The sequence below is a fragment of the Pseudoliparis swirei genome, chromosome 8 (assembly GCF_029220125.1).
Source record: "Pseudoliparis swirei isolate HS2019 ecotype Mariana Trench chromosome 8, NWPU_hadal_v1, whole genome shotgun sequence".
Classification (NCBI taxonomy): domain Eukaryota; kingdom Metazoa; phylum Chordata; class Actinopteri; order Perciformes; family Liparidae; genus Pseudoliparis; species Pseudoliparis swirei.
The window spans coordinates 20,213,508-20,238,147 of record NC_079395.1 but is presented as its reverse complement, the minus strand read 5'-3'; the positions used below and the strand labels follow the sequence as shown (position 1 = coordinate 20,238,147).

At 41.4% G+C, this 24,640-nt stretch overlaps 1 protein-coding gene across 4 annotated transcripts in view; it reads right to left on the bottom strand.

The window, feature by feature from the left end:
• LOC130197525 (solute carrier family 12 member 7-like) overlaps positions 1-24,640 on the bottom strand; it is a 40,168-nt gene that overhangs the window by 3,497 nt on the left and 12,031 nt on the right. For 2 of the 4 annotated variants that reach the window (XM_056420222.1, XM_056420221.1), the window contains 22 exons: positions 19,524-19,670; positions 17,429-17,483; positions 15,846-15,976; positions 15,645-15,754; positions 15,437-15,541; positions 14,489-14,700; positions 14,180-14,347; positions 13,887-13,985; positions 13,720-13,777; positions 13,317-13,491; positions 10,265-10,383; positions 10,024-10,122; positions 8,434-8,553; positions 8,232-8,336; positions 7,738-7,906; positions 6,628-6,823; positions 6,346-6,515; positions 5,998-6,129; positions 4,411-4,518; positions 1,388-1,557; positions 767-781; positions 385-518 (listed from right to left, as the gene is read on the bottom strand). In XM_056420222.1, the coding sequence (XP_056276197.1) occupies positions 385-518; positions 767-781; positions 1,388-1,557; positions 4,411-4,518; positions 5,998-6,129; positions 6,346-6,515; positions 6,628-6,823; positions 7,738-7,906; positions 8,232-8,336; positions 8,434-8,553; positions 10,024-10,122; positions 10,265-10,383; positions 13,317-13,491; positions 13,720-13,777; positions 13,887-13,985; positions 14,180-14,347; positions 14,489-14,700; positions 15,437-15,541; positions 15,645-15,754; positions 15,846-15,976; positions 17,429-17,483; positions 19,524-19,670 (2,797 nt within the window). The other 2 variants (XM_056420223.1, XM_056420224.1) reach the window with 2 other exon arrangements.

Sequence of the window (24,640 nt, the reverse complement as noted above, 5' to 3'; positions counted from 1 at the left end):
CAAGAGAGAAGCGAACTCTTTACGTGCATTTGATCTTTGATACAGTAATGTGGGTTATAATAAATATATAACATTTAATTGGATTTATGTTATACGACTGCAACAAATTTGCTTATATATATATTTTGACATTTATAGAAATGCATGTACAATTTTTGTACAATTGAATAAACAATAATCAAATGCAAATAAAGTTATTTCACAATATGTTTGGGAGTAGTTACAATCATAAAGTGTTAATGTTACAACCGGCCCTTTGAGGGCAGCCATGATGCGGATGTGGCCCACGGTGAACATTAGTTTGACACTCCTGCTTTAATGCGTCAAACGTTCTCTGAATAACTGAACGACTTGTTCTCTGATTTGCGGAAAACCCAAGGATACAGTTGCTGTCCCCTTTCTTGTTCTTCGGTGGGCCCGGCATGTTGAGCAAGACCAGCTGCGAGTCGCGGGACTTCTTGAGCACGACCTCGTTCAGCTTCACGGCCGTGTGCATCCTACGCACGTTGGACTGGTTGCTGCATTGGACCACAGACATTAAAGAGAGCGTCGGTTATCCTAATATTTTTTCTCAGGACGATAATCTTACGATTAAACTCCAGGAAGCACAGCATGAGTGGCGGGGGGATATAATGATCTTAGAGGCAAATGCGGCTTTCATATTTGTCTTCATGCAGCAACATACAAACAGAACTGGTGATCTACGTTCACAAAAGCATGCACAGAGAACGAAGACATGCAAACAAGAAGCAAAAGATACACTTACAGATTCTCCCACTCGCTGGAGGAATGGATGAAAAAAGAAAAACATATCCAACATTAGCACAATAATAAGGGCTGCTCTGGAATTATCATTTTTAGATGATCTATAGATGCAGGAAGGTCTTGGATAATTAGAGCTCCTCTGTCGTCAAACAGGATGAGCAAATGAAATGATAAACTGCAAGCTAAAAGCAAAATGATTGAATGCACTTAAGAAGACCCTTGAATAATACGATGGGATGTGTAAATTGTTCGAAGCCCCGCCCATCTCATCATGCCCAGTTGGAGCGGGCTGATGGAAGGCTCCGACTGGCCAGTCTGCGTTCAAGGGGCGGGACTTAGTGAAGATGGCAGGACAACAATTAGAAATTTGCCACGAGTAGTTCTTGCAGCATATTTAAATACATTACAACACATGTAACTACAGATGAAAAATAGCCTCTTGGCTAACTCTGGCACATTTACTGCAATGTTTTTATCAATGTGCACTGTCCCTTATTAAATAAACCATTTAAATAAAATTATTATTAAAGTGCAATACATTAAGATAATAATAAAACATTGAACCCAACAAAGAATTAATAGTGGTTTGTGTAGTATATAAAGTAATGTTTAAGCTACTCACGGCCTCATGTTGAAGAGGTCTTTAACGTCCATGCCTTCTCTGTGTCTGTTCCTCTCGTTGACCAGTTTCTCTTTGGTCCAGGTCATTTGGACACGGTTCGGCGGTGCACCTGCATCTCTGTCATTGGTTGCGGAATGAGACGCCGTATTCCGATCGTGGATCAACTGGGCCTAAACCCAGACGATGAAAAAGACAGTTTAAAAAAAGAAAAGAACACTATAAGACACATTCTCGTACTTCTCTAACTTCTCGTAAAAAATGTTTTTTATCTCAATTCAAAACCGTTCTCCTAAAGGCTCGACTTAAAAACATCCAACTGATTCGACGTTTCCGTTCAGCAGCATCCTGTATTTTTCTTTGCATTTTTTTTTCACATCTTAACCTCAAAGCATATTGTTGTTGCAAATATGTCATTATGTGGGATGTTCAAACATGACCAGAAGAGGATACGAGTACAAATTATTTCGAGTTATATTTTGACATGCAGGTAAAGTACACAGAAAAACACACTGTCTCCTCGATCAATGTGAGCCATTTAAAAAATATTTACAGTATAAATATAATATAAAGTATTCCAAAATTTAAAAAGAGTCATTTAAAAAGAATCAAGTGAAATCTTCTGAAACACTGAAATGTAGCATATCTAAAGTGCCTTTGTCACAACAATAAATGCAAAATCCAATGAGTCTCATCCAGGTATCTGTGTATACTTCCTCTTTTTAGTTTTTGGGGCGGCTGTAGCTCAGTGGGGTAAGGGGGTCGTCCTGCAACCCCAAGGTTGTCGGTTCGATCCCGGCTCTCCCCATTAGTTGCAAGTCGAAGTGTCCTTGAGCAAGGCACTGAAACCCCAGTTGCTTCCCGGGCGCATCATTGCAGCCCACTGCTCCTTAATAACTAAGGATGGGTTAAATGCAGAGAACTAATTTCCCCTTGGGGATTAATAAAGTATATATCCTATCCTATCCTATCCTTACCTGGATTGTTCAAATCTATACAAGCACGACTATAAAATAATGTATATTCCTTAATGCTAACCTTCTAGTATCATACGTCAGATAACTCTTCACCTTAGCCAAGAAAAGAAACCACACAGGCTTCATACACATTTTGACCAATGGATTTACCTGACTTTTCCATAACTATAAAGCAAATTTCCATGACCAAACATTTTGTTCTCGGTGCAAATATGAAAAAGTGAGAACATTTAGTATTTAAACTAACAATGAGAATTCCAAAGCATACAGTATACCGTAACCTTACATGACACAAATATGCAGAGCATATACAGCTTATATTTTTTAGATTTTGAGCGTCATTCTTTTAAAATTATATTAATTATTTAAAACTCAGCGTAAATGCACATATGAATATAAAACATTACCATTTCCCCCCCCTCCCCCAAGACTTTTCATGGACAGGTTCAAAGGTAAACAACAGCAGATCACGAGACTCCTCTCGTGATCTGCAAGCACGACTATGGGTTGAGGATAGCTGTATCAGTTTAGTATTTTATAGTTTGGTATAGCATGTCTACATGTGTTTTAATGTGTAACAATTACACCTAAATATTTCAAAATAAAATATATACTTTTGAGTGCATACTATTTATAGTGTAGTTTTGCATCAATGTTTACAATGTTTTTTATTTTTTTTATTTCAGAGTTGTGCATAGCTCTTATGTTTATTTTGGTGACACAATTTAAATTTCAATTGACCCTTCGCCAAGTCCCGCCCTTCAAATGCAAACCAGCCAATCACAGGTAATGTGATGTTTCACTTTACACTGTGATCTGTAGGATTTAGCGTCTACCTTTATTCTTTTTACTTGTTCTTTTTATACTGCTGAATCAGTTAGACATCATAATATAATCTTCAAACACATATTGTTTGGTTTGCTTCTCTCTAAAAATCTTTTTTTTCTTTTCCAAAAAATTTGATCATATTTATTCAGGGAGCTTGTGCAGTCATGATGCAGCAGGGGGCGGGGCTTAGCAAAGGCTCAGAAACCACTTTTCCTTGAACTCTGTGGAAAACGTCATGGGTTTAAGGAAAGATGGGAAGGAGAATTTATGAGGAGTTAGATATTACGTAGTTATGAGGCGATAGCCAGCGGATGTTAGTGACGTCGGTCTGCAGCGGTGAAACCACAATGTTCCGGAGATGGACAAAAAAGAGCATCTCAGATACTTCGCCTGTGTCATCACGACATGAACAACCCGGTTCATAGTATGACTTCATTAACGAGGTTGGAATAGAAGTGAAAAATAATAATAGAGTGAAACCAAGGGATTGTCACAGAATGAACTAAGTCTCATTGTTCAGTTTCAGATATGCCGAATTAAATATGTGCCCCCACTAACAACGTCTCATATCCCTTTATTGTTTTAAGGATTATATGCTGATTATAATCTGATCATAAGAATACGCATTAAACACCACACAAATCGGTGTGACCTGGACGTGTTGACTTGATGTGGTTTTAAAATTGTAATGTGACAAAATAGTTCATTCAAAAGATGATAATCATAAACATGACTCAGACTGAAGAGCTTGTTCAGTTTAACACTTTTATCAAAGCTTCTCTAACTTAAGTCTCATAAAAGAATGAGGCTGCAGTACAACACCAGAGAGAGAATATTTAAACACATCAGTTTTTTCACTTTTCAGCAACAGCAAAGAAACAACGTAGTTTGCCAGCAGGTTTAACAGATTATTAAAAGTATTTTCAGGTATAGCAACGGATATTCATATGATCTGCGTTTGTCGGTCATGATCATTTGTTCTCGTGGTGAGTTGCTTTAAATGTTACCACGAAATGATCTCCTTTCCTTTTGTAAAGGAAGATCCAGTTTAGCCGATGCCAAAGAAGCTAAATAAAGAAGCATTGAAGCTCCTTTCCTTTGCATTGAGAGAGAATTCGACCAGCACTTATCATGGCGGCCACTTCGAAACTTCGGGTCATTTCCGCGAGTAACCTTCCTAACCTAAAAGGAATATTCGACCACAGCCCGAGGGTTACGTACCTCTCTCTCCCTCTCGGTGCGGGACAGCTGCATCTGTTTGAGCAGTTGAGACCTCTGCTCCATCACCAGTGTCTTCTCATAGGTGAAGGCTGAGATGTCGCTTTCATGCTGTACGGACACACAGAATAGATTTGTAGTCACTCTGGTGAGGCTGATGTTCTCATTGAGGGTCGTTTAGAGAAACAGATAGCCTTTCTGTATCTTAACCTAGGGCAGTGGTTCTCAAACTTTTTCTGTCATGCCTCACTTTGTTTGTGCCCAACGCTCCAACAAAATTGTGACTAAATGGTCCATGCTGAATAGATATTGAAATAACAACTTGGTGTGACTCCTCCATTTAGTGCCTTTTCCAAGAAGCAATCACTTTGGTACAACAATGCAAATAAAGTTGTGCAAAAAAGCACTCATATTTGGCAAATGGCTTATTGTGGCTGCAATTAACATGTTTGGCATGGAATATATTTTCAAGATAATAACAATAAGTGCAACCTGTGAACAACTAAACAAACCAAGTTCAAATATTTGAGTTTTACACTAAAACTCTTTTCAAAAGAATGACGTGCAAAACAAAATCAGTGCAGGTATGTGTGAGCCATCAAGTTGTACCAGTTTTAATTAAAATTCACTCATATTCTCAAAATAGTCAATATTCCCTTGATCAAGTGTGCTGACCCCATCTCAGCTTCAGTGAAACCTGATCTTGTCTGCAGCTGAGGAAGGTGCTTGAAGAAGATAAAGATTTAATTCATTCAGCTTTCCAAATATGTCACTGCCAATTTCATCAGAAATTATTCATCCGCAAACTTAATCATTCTAATTGAATAAATAAATTTGACTCCAGAAAGTATATTTAAGACCAAATAAATGATAAACTGAGTCCACCTCCTCTTTGCAGAATACTATGTGTACAATTTAAATTGCATTGTCCTGTCCTTTATGGCATATGGCATCATATGACGGATGTTTATTGTCACAACACGTTTCCTCGTGAGAGGCACTGAGCTTCACTGTGAAACAGCTGAAGGCTCCCGTCTCCTCACAGAGCAGTTGATTTTATTTTCCCTTCTGCCAAATGTCTCTCCGTTGTACTCAGCTACACGTGAGTCGCAAAGGATCTTGGACGTTGCGATTGTGCATGCGCAAGCGTAACCTGTCAACGCCGTAAACGTAACATCACATTTACACATACTTTTGTAATATGTGAAATTCTCCCCACTGCCCCAGAGTCCCATCTGTAATACCTCGGCGCCCCACTTGAGGGGCGTGCCTCACAGTTTGAGAACCACTGCCCTGGGGTCATGTAGGACCACCACCACTTGACTCAACAATCATGAGACATTTTAGGATACACTAAGCACCCCCTCTTCTCTCTCTCCTAATGGATGCATTTATATATCTCTATCACACATTATTAACTCTGCTTCCTCCCCGGAGTCTTTGTGGATTGGACCTGATACCTCCTGCCTGGTGGGCCGGCCTCCTGTCATGGCCCTGCTGATGCGTAATTTGTGATATTGGGCTATAAATAAACTTAATTGAATTGAATAAGATACCAAAAGGAAATGACTGAATATCAAATTCTCTCACCATTTCTACCACCTCCACCACAGCATCCAGACGTAGATGGTAGAGAAACATCTGGAGATCCTTCTTCATCTGGATGGAATTGTCCTCCATATGGGCCACCGTGAAGATTCGCATTTTACATTTCCTCCACACCTGCAGAGATAAGAGATGGATCAGCTGATGGTTACACGCAGCTGATCGGCCAATCCAAAAGCACTAAATCCTGACTGCTTACTTCAGGAGGGACACGTGAGCAGGACACTTTCAGCAATCAATTTTAATTATGCACACAATAAAATCTGTTTTAAAAGGGTATGGTTTTAAATAATCTAAAAGGGAAAAGACAATTTAGACAACACACACACACACCTTGTGTTGACTCAGTAGAAATGGGAGCAGCATGAGCAGTCCACCATCGTGTACGATCCACCACACATCGATGGTTCCCTCCTTCAGACGATCTTGGTTGCCAGGGAAATGGTCGATGTTCTTGGCAACCAGCAGAGCCTGTTGGGCCGCCGTCGTCTCTCTCACCGTTTCTGCAGAAAGAGAGAGAGAGAGAGAGAGAGAAAGAGGTCAGGGGTCTGTGTTTTCCCCTCAACTCTTTCCACGATTGTTTTTTAATTTTGCCGCACACTTCATGCATTTTACCAATGAAGTTCCTCCTCGCGGAGGCGTCCCGGGCCTCAGTCCAACCCGTGGGCCAGGCCATCAGGACGGCGTTGTGTTTCATTCCTCCCAATCCCGCTGACTGGATGAGCAGGGAGAAGCCGTCTCGCAGGTTGGAAGACACCACAACGTGGGAGAAACCCTTCATCTTCTCTGCTGCCATGGTCGCTTTCAAGTTCTGAAGTGGCGGGAGGAAAGGGAGGAGGGACAAGGCACAGGGAAACGGTTTCAGGTAAAAAAAATTGGGGATTTAGATGTAAATTGAAGGTGTGCTGAATTATCAGGGTTTACACCGATGCTTGTCTTGAACATGACATTGAGTTTATATAAATTGTTTTCTAAAACTTTTAATGAGAGATATAAACACACTGAAGCAGGACTAACGATGACTTTATTGTATTTGTGGCGTAGTAGCTTACATTAAAAAAAGCATCCATCTGTCCTCACTCAGGACTGAATTTGACACTTTTACAACTTGATCATTTATTCATATACGTTGTGTTTTCAGCTTGTTCTACTGCCCCCAAGTGGCCAAAGAGAATATTTTAAATGCAGCTTCAAAATGTATAAAACACCTCCACAATCAGCTCGCTAGGATTTTTTTAAACTGAAATTTAAAAAGATAAAAACGGACAATTAATAAAATGTTGCAGTAGAGTCCCAGACTTTTGTAAAGAGAGTCATGTAGTACACATATTTATTTCACCTTGTTTATAGTTTTCTAAATGCATATGTACTTATTTTGCATATTATATCACTTTAAAATGGTTGTAGCTGCATGATAAATGATATAATATACACTTTATACAGTACACCTGTCAGCATGTGATTCAACTACAACTGTTCATCTCAGTAATCAACATGGATCAACAATTGACATGTTTACAAAAAACTAAAGTTCTTCAAAAAATTACAATCTATGTCTGTTTGCTGCTGTGGATTTTACAAGTGTGCCTAATAACGTGGCTACTATGGGTATAGGTTTAAATGTAAATTATCACAGCATTACATCACTGTGCCAGCAGCCGAGGCCAGATTGGGGACAGCTGCCACAATCACTTTTAAAGTTTGCACGCAGAGGACTGAACAAACCTTCTCTCCCGTCTTGGCTTCGTTTCCCCGGGTCATGAAGGTTCCCTCCAGGACCGAGCTGACGATGGTCAGCCCCTTTCCCGCTTTGAGCTGCGTCGTGAATGACAGGAGGCGAGGGTGCTTCACCCCCAGGTCGGAGTCCAACTTACACAACACCAGCAGCTGAGGCCTGAAGACCGAGACAAAATGTCAGTAGTAGAATACAAAGGGGTGAATAAGCATTAAGAATAACATATTACAAATCTATTGTTCTACTAAAAGGGCCAGTTTGACTCGTCACAGTGTGTTTACATGTCTTGTCACTACTAGACAAATCCACCTGAATCCGAGACTGAAATGTGCCCATTTGCTCCCAAAGCACATGATTGTTTGCATTATATTTTGCACAGATTTTTATTTTTAGACCTACAGGGAAAGTTGCTTTGGAAGAAATCCAGGCATGAAAAGAAATTAAGACCCTACCCTTTGGAAAGCAAATCATAACGCACACTCACCTCCAGTTTTTGGTGTGGAGCGGCACTTCCTCCAGGCGGATGAGAGCGTAGCGTGCTGCATTCAGGGACAGACCTCTGATCCCATCTCCCCATTCCTTCACTGCCCTGCAAAACCACACAAAAAAGTCCAAAGCGGGCCTTGTTTCACCTCGTTCCCAAACGCGACACAATAAATTGAGACCTTCGCAAGCGACAGACTCACCCTCTGTACTCAATGTACTTGTAGAGACAACCGGCTATCACCATGGCAACCAGGGCGTAGTACCAGGAGGAGATGAACATGAGAGAGAGACACAGGCTCATCCCCAAGAAGGACAGGGTCCTACAAGGACACGATATATTAAAGCGTGGTTTTAATAAAAGCTTTACGCTGCGTTCACACCAAAAGTGTTGCACATTTTTCGCGGGAGTAGATCTTCTGCAAGGTTAATGCAAGGACCCAAATGGTTACGTTTGATGCGAATTGCATGGCGAGAGTAATTTGCCTCTTGAAAGTCACCGAGCTGTGTGAGCCTACTGGTGATGTTATGTAAAAATATATATGTATACATGATTTTGTTATTAAAACAGACACAAAGTCGTTAGATCAGCGGTTCCCAAACTCAAGAATGCCGCGGCCCAATTTGAAATCGGAAAATCTTCTGCGGCCCACCCAAGCCTTGAATCACAACCAGCATTGACGACGCGTTGTCGGGGGGGGGGGGGGGGGTGCTAGTGAGAGGCTGTTCACCCACCTGTGCAGGGTTTTTCCTGCATAGAGAAAATGTGGGCGCGCGCCTAAGCCGTAATTTAACACTGCGCGCGCCGGCATCGGAGCTCTGGCGCGAGCGAGCCGAGAAGAGTTGACGGGGGGTAGACTAAAATTACAGGGTGACGGGTGGTCAGATTTCACCTTGTTATAATAGTAGGGAAAACACTGGAGTTGATAAGCGTGTCTTCTTGTCTGATAAATACGAAACTGTGAGGTGCGCGACTTGTCTGAGCGGCCAGCTGCTGATCACTCACTCAACAGCCCGACGTGCATGAATAGATGGTGCGCTCGCAGCGTGCAAACATTTTTTTTGGGAGCACCGAAGACCCATTTTGACCCAGGAAAAACCCTGCTGTGTGCGCGGATGTGTCGGCGCGCATCACGGCAGACAGAGCGATGCGACCCGAGAAGTGTTAACGGGAGGTGCTGAGCGATTAAACATCTCTCTTGTTCTGCCTGTTTTGTGATATACATGCCTAAAAGGCGCCTAATATTTCTAGACTGAAATAATATCGGCATTTTGTGGAGCCCCCTCAGGACTCGGTGCCCTACGCGCAGCGCGTGGTGCGCGTTATGGGAGCGGCGGCGCTGATCACAACTCTGATCAAAACATAAACTAATACTACAAGAGGGCGCCCCATTTGACATTGTTTTGTTTGGCGGTCAGAAAAATAGGTCAGATAAAAGAATAACACGTAATTTAAATCATAAATATTTTTATATTAATTTCAAACTTTTCAAAATTGAAAATTAAAAACATTTTATTCATTTATTGTAAATGACCTCTCGCGGCCCACCTGCAGTACCTTCGCGGCCCACCAGTGGCCCGCGGCCCACAGTTTGGGAATCGCTGCTAGATGTTCCGACATTTGTGGGATGTCCTCAACAAGTATAACGCAGAAATAGTGGTTATTTCTTCCGTAGTGGATGGCGGAAATGATAACTATTTCTGCGAATATTCGCAATGTTTTTCATTGTGAACGCGGCATTAGAAAGCTTATTTCTCACATTTTCTTGCGCTTCATCGGAAGCTGTTCTTACCAGTGATAGAACTTGAAGCGAGGCCTCCAGTTCGGGGTACAGAGCAAAGTCTGAACAGCACAGGCCAGGTTCACAAACAGATAGCACATGAGGAAAAACCTGAGCGGGGAGCAAAAACAGTAAGATTATCGAGGAGAGAAAGATTAAAAAGTAACGTGGAAATGATGGGGATGTGAACAAACGGACGATCTCTGAGGTTGGAGCGTTAGTTTGAGGTGTTTTACAGGGATAAGCCACGTACATGGAGAGGATGGGGGCCACGGCGTCCAGAGAAGCGATGAGGATCCCGATCTCACAGATCCCCACTGTCAGCAACAGAGCCCAGGTGGGCTCCCCATTAGCCTTCCCATGACCGAACACCTGTGTGTGTGTGTGTGTGTGTGTGTGTGTGTGTGTGTGTGTGTGTGTGTGTGTGTGTGTGTGTGTGTGTGAGAGAGAGTGAGTAAGTGAGTGAGAGCTTATCGTTGAGGTCATACACTTTCCAATTTCATTTTTTTGACTTTGAATCTTACTGCAATGTAGCATTGTAAGGATATTGTATATGTGATAACTGAGTGTTATTATTATAGCAAGTTATCAAGCAAAAACACCAGTTTAAAAGGCATCAAGGAAATTGTAATGCGTATATTTATTTTTACAATTGTTTAGACGAAAGAATTATTACAGATTATTCCACAATGGTCCTCCTGTATAAAGAAAACGTTGGTTTTCTTATCTTAGTTTGTTCGTAGGAGCCGTAAAATTCTTTACAGCCTGTTTCAGCCTGATGAATGTCACCCATTAAGGAGGTGCATTTCATTTCATTTTATTTATTTGTACAGGGACCGTACACATTAATCAACCCAAGGGTATATGTGTCAACGTTAGCAAAGGCTAAATTTCCCTGTGGCCAGATGTTACAGCCTTCACTAATGGAGAGAGAGGTTAACACAGTAACATAATAAAAAAGCAATAAACATACAGGTTACGATAAAAAACTGGCCTTATCATAAAATGATTTTTTTTAAACATAAAAATCAATAAGTATAAACACAATCACTGAGGAGGGAGTCACGATTCATGCTCACACATTTGATTGGTAAAAAGCCAGTTCTTCAGGCCGTGTTTAAAAGAGTGATATGTTCTGCTAGTGCGTGGAGATGCAGAGGCAGGGCATTCCAGAGCTGTCCTGCTTTCACCGAAAATGCAGACTGACTAAAAGAACTCTTCCTAAATGGGATGATACAGTCACCTCTCTCCACAGATCTAGTTTGTTTGCTACTCTGTGTGTTTTGTTTAATAAATTCATCAATTCATTTAGAACTTTAAAAACTAGACACATATTGGAGAATTTAGTGAGGTTATCCCAGCTCAGGAGACTGTGTTTAGTTAAAATGGCACAGTGATGATAACTGACTGGGCTTCTGACTGGGCTTCTGATCCAGTATTTTAAGAGCCTGCTTTTTTGTTTGATTATTTTGTTTATTTTGCCCCTAAGTGTACATTCCAGTTTTACTCTCCAAAGAGTTAAAACAAGAATTTCAAAACAAATAATAATAATAATAATAATCATTTATTTTATATAGCGCTTCTCAAGGCACCCGAAGTCGCTTTACAGAGTCCAGAGTCAAGTAGTCATACACACACACAGTCATACCGGTGGTGGTAACCTACATCAGTAGCCACAGCTGCCCTGGGGCAGACTGACGGAAGCGTGGCAGCCAATCAGCGCCTACGGCCCCTCCGACCAGGCTAGGGTCACGAAAAAAAAGACCACCTGTAGCCGACATGACTGGTGCGCAAATTAATTGGTCATTGTGGGTTTTTTTATTCTACAGTTGTGTAATATAGGATTTAAATGACTATATGTTTGTGTTGCCAATATGACCAATTATTAAGTTCACTATTTTATAAAATATCAGAATGTTATGAAAACAAATACAACATATATATTTATTAGGGCTGTGAAACGATTAAAATTTTTAATGGGATTAATCACAGGTTTTTGTGGATTAATCATGATTAATCACATATTACCGATATTCTCGTTATATTTTGTGAGAACATAGAGATTTATGACAAGACCGATATATACATTTATACATTCTTCTATACAATGATGCTGCAACTCAGCAGTTATTTAGCAGTTTTCTTCCATATGGAACATTAATACATCTTCATCCTAAACAGAATGTTTAGGATGAAGATGTATTAAATTGACCGTTCGGGTCAATTTGACCCCATTCAATGTTTAATGTCGGTGTTCTTTGGGGTCAATTTGACCCCAGGCTGTTTTTCACTGTGTCAAACATATAAGAAATATCAACTTTTTTATTTATTTAAAGGGCTATTTAGGTAGTCAACAAACAAACATAAAGTACCTCACACTTAAACTTGGGAAGCAATATTAATTCTAATAATTTTCTGGAGGTTTTAATTGCTGGGGTCAAATTGACCCAGAGGGTAAAATATGTTAGTAAATGTAAAGGTAACAGGAGGGTTAAACAGAGCATTTTTCTCTTGTTTGTCAACCATTAACTCCACCATGATACAATCTAAAGGTGGACAGATTGACAAGTGACATTTTTTTTGCTCGGTCCCGATGCGCGCACGGAGCTCTGTGGCGCGCGAGACGGAGATCGATAAGTGTTAACGCAACGCGAAGAGACAGAAATGACGTGCTGCTGTGGAGATACGATCAACAACAGACTTTTAGTTTAATAAAAGAACAAAGACGTGCTATAGAGAACATGTCAGGGGGCGGGCCAATCTTTTTAATGTCATGCGATCTACCGACACTACGCCGCGATCGACTGGCAGGTCGCGATCGACGTGTTGAGACCCCTGATCTACAGGAAGTAAAAGTCGTAACAAGGTTTCCGTAGGTGAACCTGCGGAAGGATCATTACCGATAAACAGACCGTCTGCATGAGAGCGGATAGAGTTCAGATTGAAGTGGTGTATTGGAAGCTCATTTTGCAAGTGACTTTTTTTTCGTCCCGACGACCAACAACAGACGGATTGGAAGCTCATTCTGCGCATGCGTTAAATGCGTTAAAAAAAAAAAACTAGTTAAACCTGTAATTGAATTAACTGAGTTAACGCATTATTTTTCACAGCACTAATATTTATAAATGCAGTCAAATAACCTTTTTGAGGGATTAGCTTTCCTGGGAGTCGGATCAGCCTTCCAGCGGGCAAAATACAGGTGAGAAATCATTATTGTTTATTATGTAATAGTAACTGTCATTTTGTGGTTTGGCGACGCTTGACTTTAAAAGCACACAAGATGCATTCATTTTTCCAACACTGACCTGCAAAAATGGGATGATTTCATCCCGAGCGATGGCCTGCAACAGCCGGGGGGCGCCAGTGAGGCTCTGAAGCCCCGCCCCGCAGCAGGAGAAAAACGCGCCAATCACAATCACCCAGGGCGACGGCCAGGCCAGAATGCCAATGACCGGGGTTTTGTTCACAGAGTAACCGAACCTGCAACGGCCACATCCACACACCATCAGAGGACCAACTGAGAGTCACTTAGGAAACAGGAAGTGCGCGTCATCTTCGTTACGGAGCATCTTTTGATACCATATCCTAAGTACACTGTACCTGTGTGAGCTACGTCAAAGACACCCAATGCACTATAACTTTTTCTCCCCATCAATATTACCTGTAAAATACCAATTATGTATTCTGCAGAGGTAAACAGATTCTTACTTGTCTCTCAGCACCACTCCTTCAATACAGGCTCCAAACAAGACCACAAAGGAGATGTCTGAGCGCCAAGTTTAGATGGAAAACTTTGCACGTCGTATTTACTTAACATCTCCTACACATGTACAAACTAGTTTTTACTGTAGTGTGTCTCTATGTTTTGAGGATACAAATGAACGAAGTGGTTAGAATGGCCATTATGGTTCCTACTGGGATGGACCTCTGAGCGTCTCTGAGATCACCAGACCTATTGGAGCCGGCCATGATACCTGAAATATCACACACACACACACACACACACCGAAGCGCCAGTCGGCTTTGGAGGAAGTATTGTGACCCTTTACTTCTACTGTCTACTTAAGTCTCTTTTAAAAGTGTTTCAATATATAACATCATCAGAATTTCTTCTCGATATATTTCTCTGACTCCTCCCCTATTAATATTTGTTAGGTATTCGATCTACCTGTGACGGAGGGGAAGTATATTCCCACCAGCAGAGTGAAGTAGGTTGCGATATCATTGGAGACGTAGGGCATGGACGTGTCCCCGGACGAGTCCTGGACTTGCACTGAAGGCTGGCTTTTCTTTTCTATGTTGGTATTAGCTGGACCGTATTCGCCCCACAGGTTGTCTAGGGGAAAGACGCGGAGGGAAAAAAGCAACCGGGTGAACATGAGGAGTTATTCTCATTGGGCGATGAAGGTTTCTGGAAGTGAGAGAGAAACAATACTAGATCTCAGCATCATAAGGGGCCGACGCTTCAGAATCTTACCATTGATAACCCCGCTCAGTAGCCCCGGTATGGCCTGTATTTCCGTCAGGTTGTTGAGGGTGAAGTATTCATCACAGGTTGCATTGGCATCGTCGCTTTCGCAGAAGATGCTCCACAGCTCTGTGAATGCTGTGACGTTTTTCACGAGCGCAGTCTTGGCACACGTCTTAAACATATAGTTCTTCAGAGATCGGTTTCCCAACAGACAGGTGCTGCAGAGGATGGAGACAAATGTGCCCACAAGAAATAACATTTGTTAGGTTTGGGAAAATAATGTGTTTGAGTTAAGCTGCGTGAGTTTCCTCTCTTGACTATTTGTGGCTTTTCGCGTCAAATGCTTCATCAGCATATCTCTGTGGCTTTACTCCGTGGAAACCATGTAGAGGACATCCCACAAACGTCGGAATATCTAACGCCTTTGTGTTTGGGTTCATAACATTAATATCATATATACTGTATTTATACATAAGTCACTCAGCTCGGTGACTTTCACCGATTCCGTCTGAATAACTTCCGCTTCCAGCTCCATTAGAGCAGCAGCAGCCAGTTAGATTCACCAACGGCGGCGCATCTCAATGCTGATTGGCTTTCGTAACTCGGCGTCGGGCGAATTTTTCGCCAAAGTTGAAATATGCCGAGCGAAAATGTGCATCTATTGCAACCACTAACATCTGGATGTTGACTTAACGTGGGATCTTATCATGCGAAAAATTTGCACCGATTTTGGTGTGAATGCAGCTTTAATGGCGCTGGATTCGATATTTAGCAGAGAAGATCATCTCCCAAAAGGGCGGCGACAAATTGCAGCAAACGGTAACAGCGGTAACAGAGGTAACAGCGATTCTAGTGTTGTTTACCGGAGGGTGTATGCTACGCTACGGTTCGGGGGCGAGGTTCTCAGCTGTTAAAAAAAAACGTGAAGTAATAAATGATTATTCAGTAACTCACTTAATCTCCGGTGGTTCAATGATCGTCTTGATGGCTCCTGCGTAAGTGGCCAAGATGGAAAGAACCACCCAGGCCAGAAACACCAGAGACAGTTTGTTAACATACCTGCAGAAAGAATGGGAATATATAAGAGTCTGCATGCTAATGTATGTGTGTGTGTGTTGGGGGGGGGGGGGGGGGGGGGTTGTGTGTGAGTGTCGACACTTACTTCACCCCTACAAATACTACCAGTGCCATCAGGAGCAGGCAGCATGTGCCATACACACGCATATTGTTGGACAGTTCTTCAAACATCGGTGCCTTCGGAGCGATGTAGATCTGGCAGTGGGAAGGTCATCAAGGTCAGAAAGTCATTAATGTACAGCAGAAGTGATGTGGCCGACCTCTTAGCACCAGAGTGGTAACATACCAGCAGAATCTCAATGGTGCCCAGTATGTACATGGATCCAGCGAAGGTGGTTCCCAGGTAGAAACAGAGACCCACCGCTCCTCCAAACTCAGGCCCCAGAGATCTGGAGATCATGTAGTACGAGCCGCCGGCTGCGAGAGAAACAAAATCAGTTAGTTTGACAGCTAATAGATGTATTTATTGGTATTTCAAGATGGAAATGGGGTTTTCCATTTTTTACTGGGAGAAGCTCTAATCTGATCAAAATGTTAATATGTTAAAGTATTGGTCTCATTCTCATAGAAATTAAGTGTCAGTGGAGTGAAGTAAGTTTTTAAGGGAATGCAGTAAAAAAAAAAAAAATGTTGTCCTTATGGCATTTAAAGCAACACTATGTAACTTTTGTACCTTAAAATAACAGCTTGAAAAAAATTGTGCCGCTACAATGACTTTTAATATGACGATTTGCGTCTCCGCTATTGCCATCGGGGGTCTGTGGGGAAATAACTCCGCTATGTAAGATTCTGGAGCCGCCCGGTCCATCCGGCGGATGTACTTCGACCTGCTTTCTGGCAGTGATTACGCAATGTCATAAAGTGCCACTCCACGCTCGCAGCTCCAGTATAAGGGTAGCTTTTTTATGTAGCTTTTTGGTGTTGTCAACAATATCGTATTCGATCACACGTACTCCACATTTGCAGTCCCCCAAAACAAAAGTAAATGACTGCACGCGCGCACCCCCCCCAAAAAGCCGGCAAACAGCTGACCGACCAGGCGGAAACGTGGCGAGGCGCCGCGTTCAATCCCCGCGCTCCTTCACCCTAGTCCGGTAGGTGCTGGGCCAGTTCACAGTGTTCCTGCGCAGTCTTCTATTAGTGATCCCGCCCGTTGGTATGAATCCAAAATAGAAAGTCGCCGGTTGCTGCCGTTCTGAGTCCGCCGCCTGTCAGCGCGCTCCAAACAAAAAAAAACTTGCGTCACCTCCCCCTCGTCACCTTTTATAACCCGTGACACGTACAAATAATAATAATAATAATATTATAATACAGGACAACACATGATCCCAACTCAATACAAGTGTATGCGAGGCTGCATCTATCGTAACTGGGTATTTACGACACTGAAGTAAACGTTAAATACCTAAAAACCTGAAGGGGGCGCTAAAAGGGAAAAACTACATAGTAGGGCTTTAAAGGTTGACAATTGAAGAATAGTTGGAAAAATTAAAATTATTATTTAACATTATTAATGCCAAGCAGATTCTAAGTGATTTTAGGTATGAAATGCAACAATTTAGTGGGCTTTCTGCCATTATGACTACTAATGTCTTTTCCCCAGCGACATCCTGTGAGGTTTTTAGTAACTTACAGGCCATCAAAAGGTATCACCATTTGCTTTCAGAGCAGAAATGCTGTTGGACAAAGGGCCAAATGTATTGTGTCGTATGTATCGCATCATGTCGAATCCCTATACTATATATTCAGAATGCCAGACAAGGTTCTGCCAGTACTAAAGGAAAACACTATATATCTTGATCTAAGCCGTTCGTTGCTTTTCAATATGGAAAATTTAATTACAAAAAATTATGGAGGCATTATACGCACCTGGGACCACTCCGTTGGTTGCTATAGCACTCATTGATATGGCTGTGAGCAAAGTCTGCGTGGAGACGAAGAAGACAGATGTCAGGTTTTGGATGGAAGAAAATACAGATGTTTGCCATGTGCAATTAATGTATTTTGTTTTGTATCGTTGAAGCAACAACTCAGTAGCGTGTAGGGCCGTGTGTCAATTTATAATTAAAATGACGTGCATTCAACCAAACAAAAGAATATTTTGTACTTCTACTACAGTAGAATATTATATAACGCTGATTGCTAAACCATGAACAAGTTCTAAAAAAAGGGAGTGAAATGAAAGAAAGACCGCTGCTCGTCATTCAGTGCGTTTACATGATGGTATAATTCGAATCTTGCTTTAGTCGGACTATGCTATCTTTTGGGGGATCTGCTGTTATCCCAATATACATGGCAGTGAGTAATTCTAATCATTGGCCGAAAGCATGTCATATCCGATACGATAGGTGGCGCTGTTTTCATTACAACTCGTGGTGATACAGCCATTTCCGCTTGACCTCTTCACCACTACCAACAACAAGCAACAACAACAACAACAACATTTCGAGAAAGATGGCGAACAGAGAGCAAGGCGAAGCTACATCCCTCTACTATTCTTGCATGATGTTAATAGTGACATTATCGTCTCTTTCGACTCTTTCAACTTCCGGGTCATGACATGGGAGGGAGGGAGGGAGGAGGGCGGCGGGATCTCAAAGCATGCGCAAAGACGCAAAGTCCAGTTCCTAATCCAATTCACCGTTACATGCCGCGATAGTCGAATTATCAACCGGATCGGATCGAGTTATCCAGGGGTGTTAATCGGATCGTAGTCGGACCGCACATAGTCGAACAAAGGTGTTTACATGAAACGGATAATTCGATTTCAGTCCGACTAAACCAGTTATTCGAATGCATGTAAACACGGTCATTGAAGCACGGCAAAAAGTACATGTCATACAGAGTAACGCATATATAGGTAACTACAGTTACAAAGCATAACGCATCATGCAGATCCACAGAGATCTCCTTTTATAGTCCACACCACATATTCTCCAAAAAAGGAAAGAAACAACGAGAAATGGAGAACTGAAATAGCATTTTTTTTTTTTTTTTAAAGAAAGGCCCTAAAATCGATTATTGGCTTTCTTAGTGATTCTACAGCTAACTCTGACCACATCCTGTCCCACTTCAGACCTAAAGACCTTCAATCTGTTTTTTAGTTTGAATTCCTTTCTCTCTAAATGGAATAAGTGGGATACCGCTGGCTGAGGATAGATGGGACAAAGGAGTTATCTGAAAAAAATCTAATCTAATTTTTAGGAATATCAAAGGTCATCAGGATGTTCTTTTTTATTAGAGCTCTCTCCGTCTGCCCCATAGGGGAGTGGGTTTGGGTTTGGTGGATTACAGAAGTCCCCAAACTTCCTTGTTTAATCTCCAAAGATGTCTGAACTCCCCGAAACAGAACAATGGCTCAAGGTCAGAGATCCTAATCCTAACCCCTAATCCCTAACCCCCATCCTATCCTCAATTATCTCTCTGGTCTGAAGGACCAGAGCCTGACAGAGTTGTGGGCGTGTCCTGCAGGAGGTCTGCTCACATCACATGAGCGATGACCATTTTGAGTTAAAATTTCTCAAACAGTCGGCTCTCTGTTTAGCCGCGGAGCCGCTGACGTACAAGCCTGGGCTGCAAATGTTCCGCTCGGGTCTTTTTTGTGTTGTTTTTTTGTGTGCGTTTCTCTTGAAGACCCAACTCTGAGCTCGGGCATGAAACAACTTCACAGGCGCAGAGGAGGGCGTGCTGATTGGCCTGCGGTCTTGTTGCCGTGCTCTGAATCTCAGACTGAAGCTCAGATTGATAGATAGATAGATAGATGGACAAATACTTTATTAATTTATTGCATTATGGCCGAGAGGGGACCTCACTTGTTTGTCTTTCCTTCATTCAGTGTCATTGGTGCCACCTGTCTATTTTAACCTCCTCCTCCCCCACCCCATTAAGCTCAGTTTGAGACCTCATTTCTTCCTGCCGCCCTTCTGCAGAAAACCAATACGGTTGTTTTTTGTGAATCACTCACGCAGATGCAGCACATGGAGACGATGGCGAAGGAGCCCAGGATTCCCGCTGTGCCCACGATCCAGGTGAGACGCAGGAAGAGGATCACACCCAGGATGTTCTGCATGCAGGGCAGGTAGACGCCGATGAAAGTTCCCATCTGGGGCACCTGGGGGGGTGGGGGGGGGGGGTTAAAGAGGGACACACATATATATATAAATACATACATACAGGTGTCACGGAGGTGAGGCTCGACAGGGGAAACAGATGAGACTGTTAAAACACAGCCTTCATGTGACCTCTGGAGTCCATCATGCACAAAGAGTTAAATACATTGCAGTCATATGACAAAAGATGTGCTTTTGAGTTTTTTTATAGGTGTTAAAGAAAATAAACTCTAAAAGAAAATAGTTGTTTTCTTTCGTGCTTTTATCATTTAATATTTTTAAACTGGTTAAGAATACTTAATATTGCAACTGAAGTCTTTTTTGTCATATTGTGTACGATGACTTGAATGAGACATTGATGCATTTATTTTTTTAATAAACTGCTCCATGAGAAAAACTTGACAAAATGTGAAATGATGCCTTACCTAACATGTTTTAAGATTCAGAAGATTAATTGTTAAACAACCTGCTAAACGTGCATCTATTCCTTCAACATCATGAAAAAGTCAGACGAATATGAAAATGAAGGCACATCAAAAATGACAAAAAAGGCCAGAAATTCTAGTTTCCATCCTGACTCATAAATGTACACTCATTTGTATTACTGGTGTGATAAGAGAAGACAGCTTATTTATGTATAAAATATTAAATATTAAAAGAATATATATATATTTTTTTTCATCCAAGAAGTTTTATGTATATATATCTATATATATTCTGACTCATTCATTTACACAATTATGTACTACTGGTGTAATAAGAGAAGAGAGTATTTTTGTGTGTGTATATATATATATACTGTCTTCTCTTATTATAACACCAGTAGCACAAATTAGTGTAAATTAATGAGTCAGGATATATATATATATATATATATATATATACACATCCATATATATATATATATATACATACATATACATATAAACCTTTTTCTCTCCCCTACAAGCAAGGGGATATATATACTGTCTTCTCTTATTATAACACCAGTAGCACAAATTAGTGTAAATTAATGAGTCAGGATATATATATATATATATATATACACATCCATATATATATATATATACATACATATACATATAAACCTTTTTCTCTCCCCTACGTACCATTTTGCCAGTTACAAACACTTTATCCTGAGCTTTCAGCTGTGGGTTTAAATACGGTGATGGGCCTGACGTTGATCTCCAGATGTCCCACATCTTGCCTCTGGTGTTTGTCCGTCTTTCTTTCCCTGTCTGGTCCTCTGCCCCTCACTCTCCCTCTGCAAGTCTGACTTATTCTGCTTAAGTATCCAAACTTCTGCTCTTAAAGGAAAAGCACAGCTCCTCAGGGGGCAGGTTTTCTCTGAGACGTTGTCAGTGCCTCAAAGCTACGGTCCAAGGTCCCACACGTGCCACCAAAAGACAGCGGGGAGACCGAGAATATTTTAAACATATTTGCATTTGCAGTTTGTATCCGTCAGTAATGTGGCAAATGAGAGCATTTTGGTTTTTTTCTTCTTTTTTTTCTGATACATTTCAGAGGATTTGTGGGGAAGTTTATATACAAGTGGGTATATGTTGAGCATTTTAGAGGCTGATTCTAGTCTTCTTCTTTTATTACTCAATGTATTTAAATTGAACTACCTCAAGCTACTTATACAAAAGTAAAAATACTGGGTTCATTACTTCCTCATCAGAATTGTATTCCTAGCAGTGTGGAGAAAACTTTTCAAGTAAGTGACCAACAGAATATGAATCAAGTAAAATTTGCCATACTGTGAAAAGCTGCGGTTATATTGCTTGACTTGATCCGCCCTTGAAACAAAACCAAAAATCAGTCTGCTGTTTTCTTCATGGGCTCGGCTTTATGGGCTAGGCTTTGTGTGTTGTCACAAGTTTTCCATCCCTATTTGCTTTTAGGCAAGACGCCTCAGGCCAAAGAATATATATATATTTATTTATGTATTTATTTTTTAAGCGCAAGGACATTTTTGATTTTGAGCTTTTTGGGAAAGAAAACATCCAAATTAAACATTTAGGTGTTTATTTTACTACCTTGTCTGTTTGCGTCTGCAGATTTCTCCTAAATTCTCCAGAAGGTGGCGTCAGATAATGCCTCATTACCTTCGCATTGAAAATGCCGGAAGGTTATGTTTTGATCGCCGTGTATTTATTTATTTGTATGCGTGTTATTCGCAAAACTCAAAAAGTATTGAACCGAATCGCATGAAATTTGGTGGGATGATTGTTTATTATCCGGGGACCAGTTGATTAGATTTTGGGATCGATCGGGTCAAAGGTCAAAAGTCATGAACAGGTCAAAATCTTTCGCAGAACTCAAAAAGTATTGAACCGAATCGCATGAAATTTGGTGGGATGATTGTTTATTATCCGGGGACCAGTTGATTAGATTTTGGGATCGATCGGGTCAAAGGTCAAAGGTCATGAACAGGTCAAAATCTTTCGCAGAACTGAAAAAGTATTGAACTGAATCGCATGAAATTTGGTGGGATGATTGTTTATTATCCGGGGACCAATTGACTAGATTTTGGGATCGATCGGGTCAAAGGTCAAGGTCAAAGGTCATGAACAGGTCAAAATGTTCTTGAATCGCATGAAATTTGGTGGGATGATTGGTTATTATCCGGGGACCATTTGATTAGATTTTGGGATCAATCGGGTCAAAGGTCAAGGTCATGGAAAGGTCAAACTCTTTTTTTACCATAGCACGATACATTTTTGTCCAATTGGCATGCAACTAATGCCAAAATGTTCATAATTCAATGCCCAATCTTGTGATATGCGAAGGTATGCGCTCTACCGAGAGCCCATTCTAGTTACCTTCGCATTGAAAATGCCGGAAGGTTATGTTTTGATCGCCGTGTATTTATTTATTTATTTATTTATTTATTTATTTGTATGCGTGTTATTCGCAAATCTCAAAAAGTATTGAACCGAATCGCATGAAATTTGGTGGGATGATTGTTTATTATCCGGGAACCAGTTGATTAGATTTTGGGATCGATTGGGTCAAAGGTCAAAGGTCATGAACAGGTCAAAATCTTTCGCAGAACTCAAAAAGTATTGAACCGAATCGCATGAAATTTGGTGGGATGATTGTTTATTATCCGGGGACCAGTTGATTAGATTTTGGGATCGATCGAGTCAAAGGTCAAAGGTCATGAACAGGTCAAAATCTTTCGCAGAACTCAAAAAGTATTGAACCGAATCGCATGAAATTTGGTGGGATGATTGTTTATTATCCGGGGACCAGTTGATTGGATTTTGGGATCGATCGGGTCAAAGGTCAAAGGTCATGAACAGGTCAAAATCTTTCGCAGAACTCAAAAAGTATTGAATCGAATCGCATGAAATTTGGTGGGATGATTGTTTATTATCCGGGGACCAGTTGATTAGATTTTGGGATCGATCGGGTCAAAGGTCAAAGGTCATGAACAGGTCAAAATGTTCTTGAATCGCATGAAATTTGGTGGGATGATTGGTTATTATCCGGGGACCATTTGATTAGATTTTGGGATCAATCGGGTCAAAGGTCAAGGTCAAGGTCGTGGAAAGGTCAAACTCATTTTTTACCACAGCACGATACATTTTTGTCCAATTGGCATGCAACTAATGCCAACATGTTCATAATGCCGGCGCGCGCAAGTATTTGCATTGCATTATCCAATTTCCACTACCATAAAAAAAGTGGGCTGGTCTTGAGCCTGAAATTCCCGGGCTGAAAAGTGGCCCCACTCCAACCCTGTCTGCAATTGATTCAAAAATGAAAATGATGAGGAGTTTGTAGCCCTACTTTCTGTCCATCACATGACCAGGACCAGAGGTGGATTCTTGCTCTGCGCACATTTCAAGTTCGGAGAATATGTTATGCAAATAGAGGAACTAATGCAAGTGGTCTAATGTTCTGTCCCTCAAAATTGTGTGTCTGTGCAGAAGAGGGGTTACATTTCCTCAACGGTATCTCGGACGTGAACATAATCACTCTCCAATGAAAGCCAGCCCTTGATCATCACAGTTATTGTGTAATCAGACGCTGTGTATCATGAAGTGTGACCTAATACCGGGTCAAAATATGAATCATAGAGGAATAAATCTGACAATAAAAAGTAATTAACAAGACATGACCTCCTTATAGTTGAAATATCCATGTCATATAACGTGCAGCACCAGTCCCTGAAGCCCAAATCTGCACCCCAGAGATGCGACAACGCGTTCTTGTAGGTACATGCTGCACATCAGGAGAATACATCCTCTTCTTGCGGCACAGGTTCTGGTCCAGGTCATTTCACGCCTAGACTACTGCAACTCCCTCCTGGCAGGTCTACCTGCTAAGGCCATCCGACCTCTGCAGCTCATCCAGAATGCAGCTGCTCGACTGGTCTTCAGCCTCCAGAAATTCACCCACACCACTCCGCTCCTCCACTCTCTTCACTGTTTACCGGTGGCTGCCCACATCCGCTTCAAAACATTGGTTCTGGCGTACCGTGTTACGAACGGATCGGACCCCATCTACATCCGGGATATGGTCAAACTTTACACCCCGGCACGTTCTCTCCGCTCGACAACAGCCAATCGACTTGTGACTCCTGCACTTCGAGCTAATCACTCGAAATCCAGACGGTTTGCTGTCCTTGCTCCTAAGTGGTGGAATGAGCTCCCCACTGACATCAGGACAGCAGAAAGTCTCTACATCTTCCGCCGGAAACTAAAAACACATCTTTTCTGACTATGTCTGGATTAAAACACAGATTAGCACTTCAGTGGCACTTAAATGGCTCTTACTTATGGTACTTTTGTAGTTCGACTTTCTTGAAGAAATGTTACTATCTGTATTCATGTTGTTCTTAGTTTGTACTCTTGGTTGAATGCACTTATTGTAAGTCGCTTTGGATAAAAGCGTCTGCGAAATGACATGTAATGTAATGTTCCCAGCCAGTTCACTGTGCATCTTTTGTACAACAGTCAAT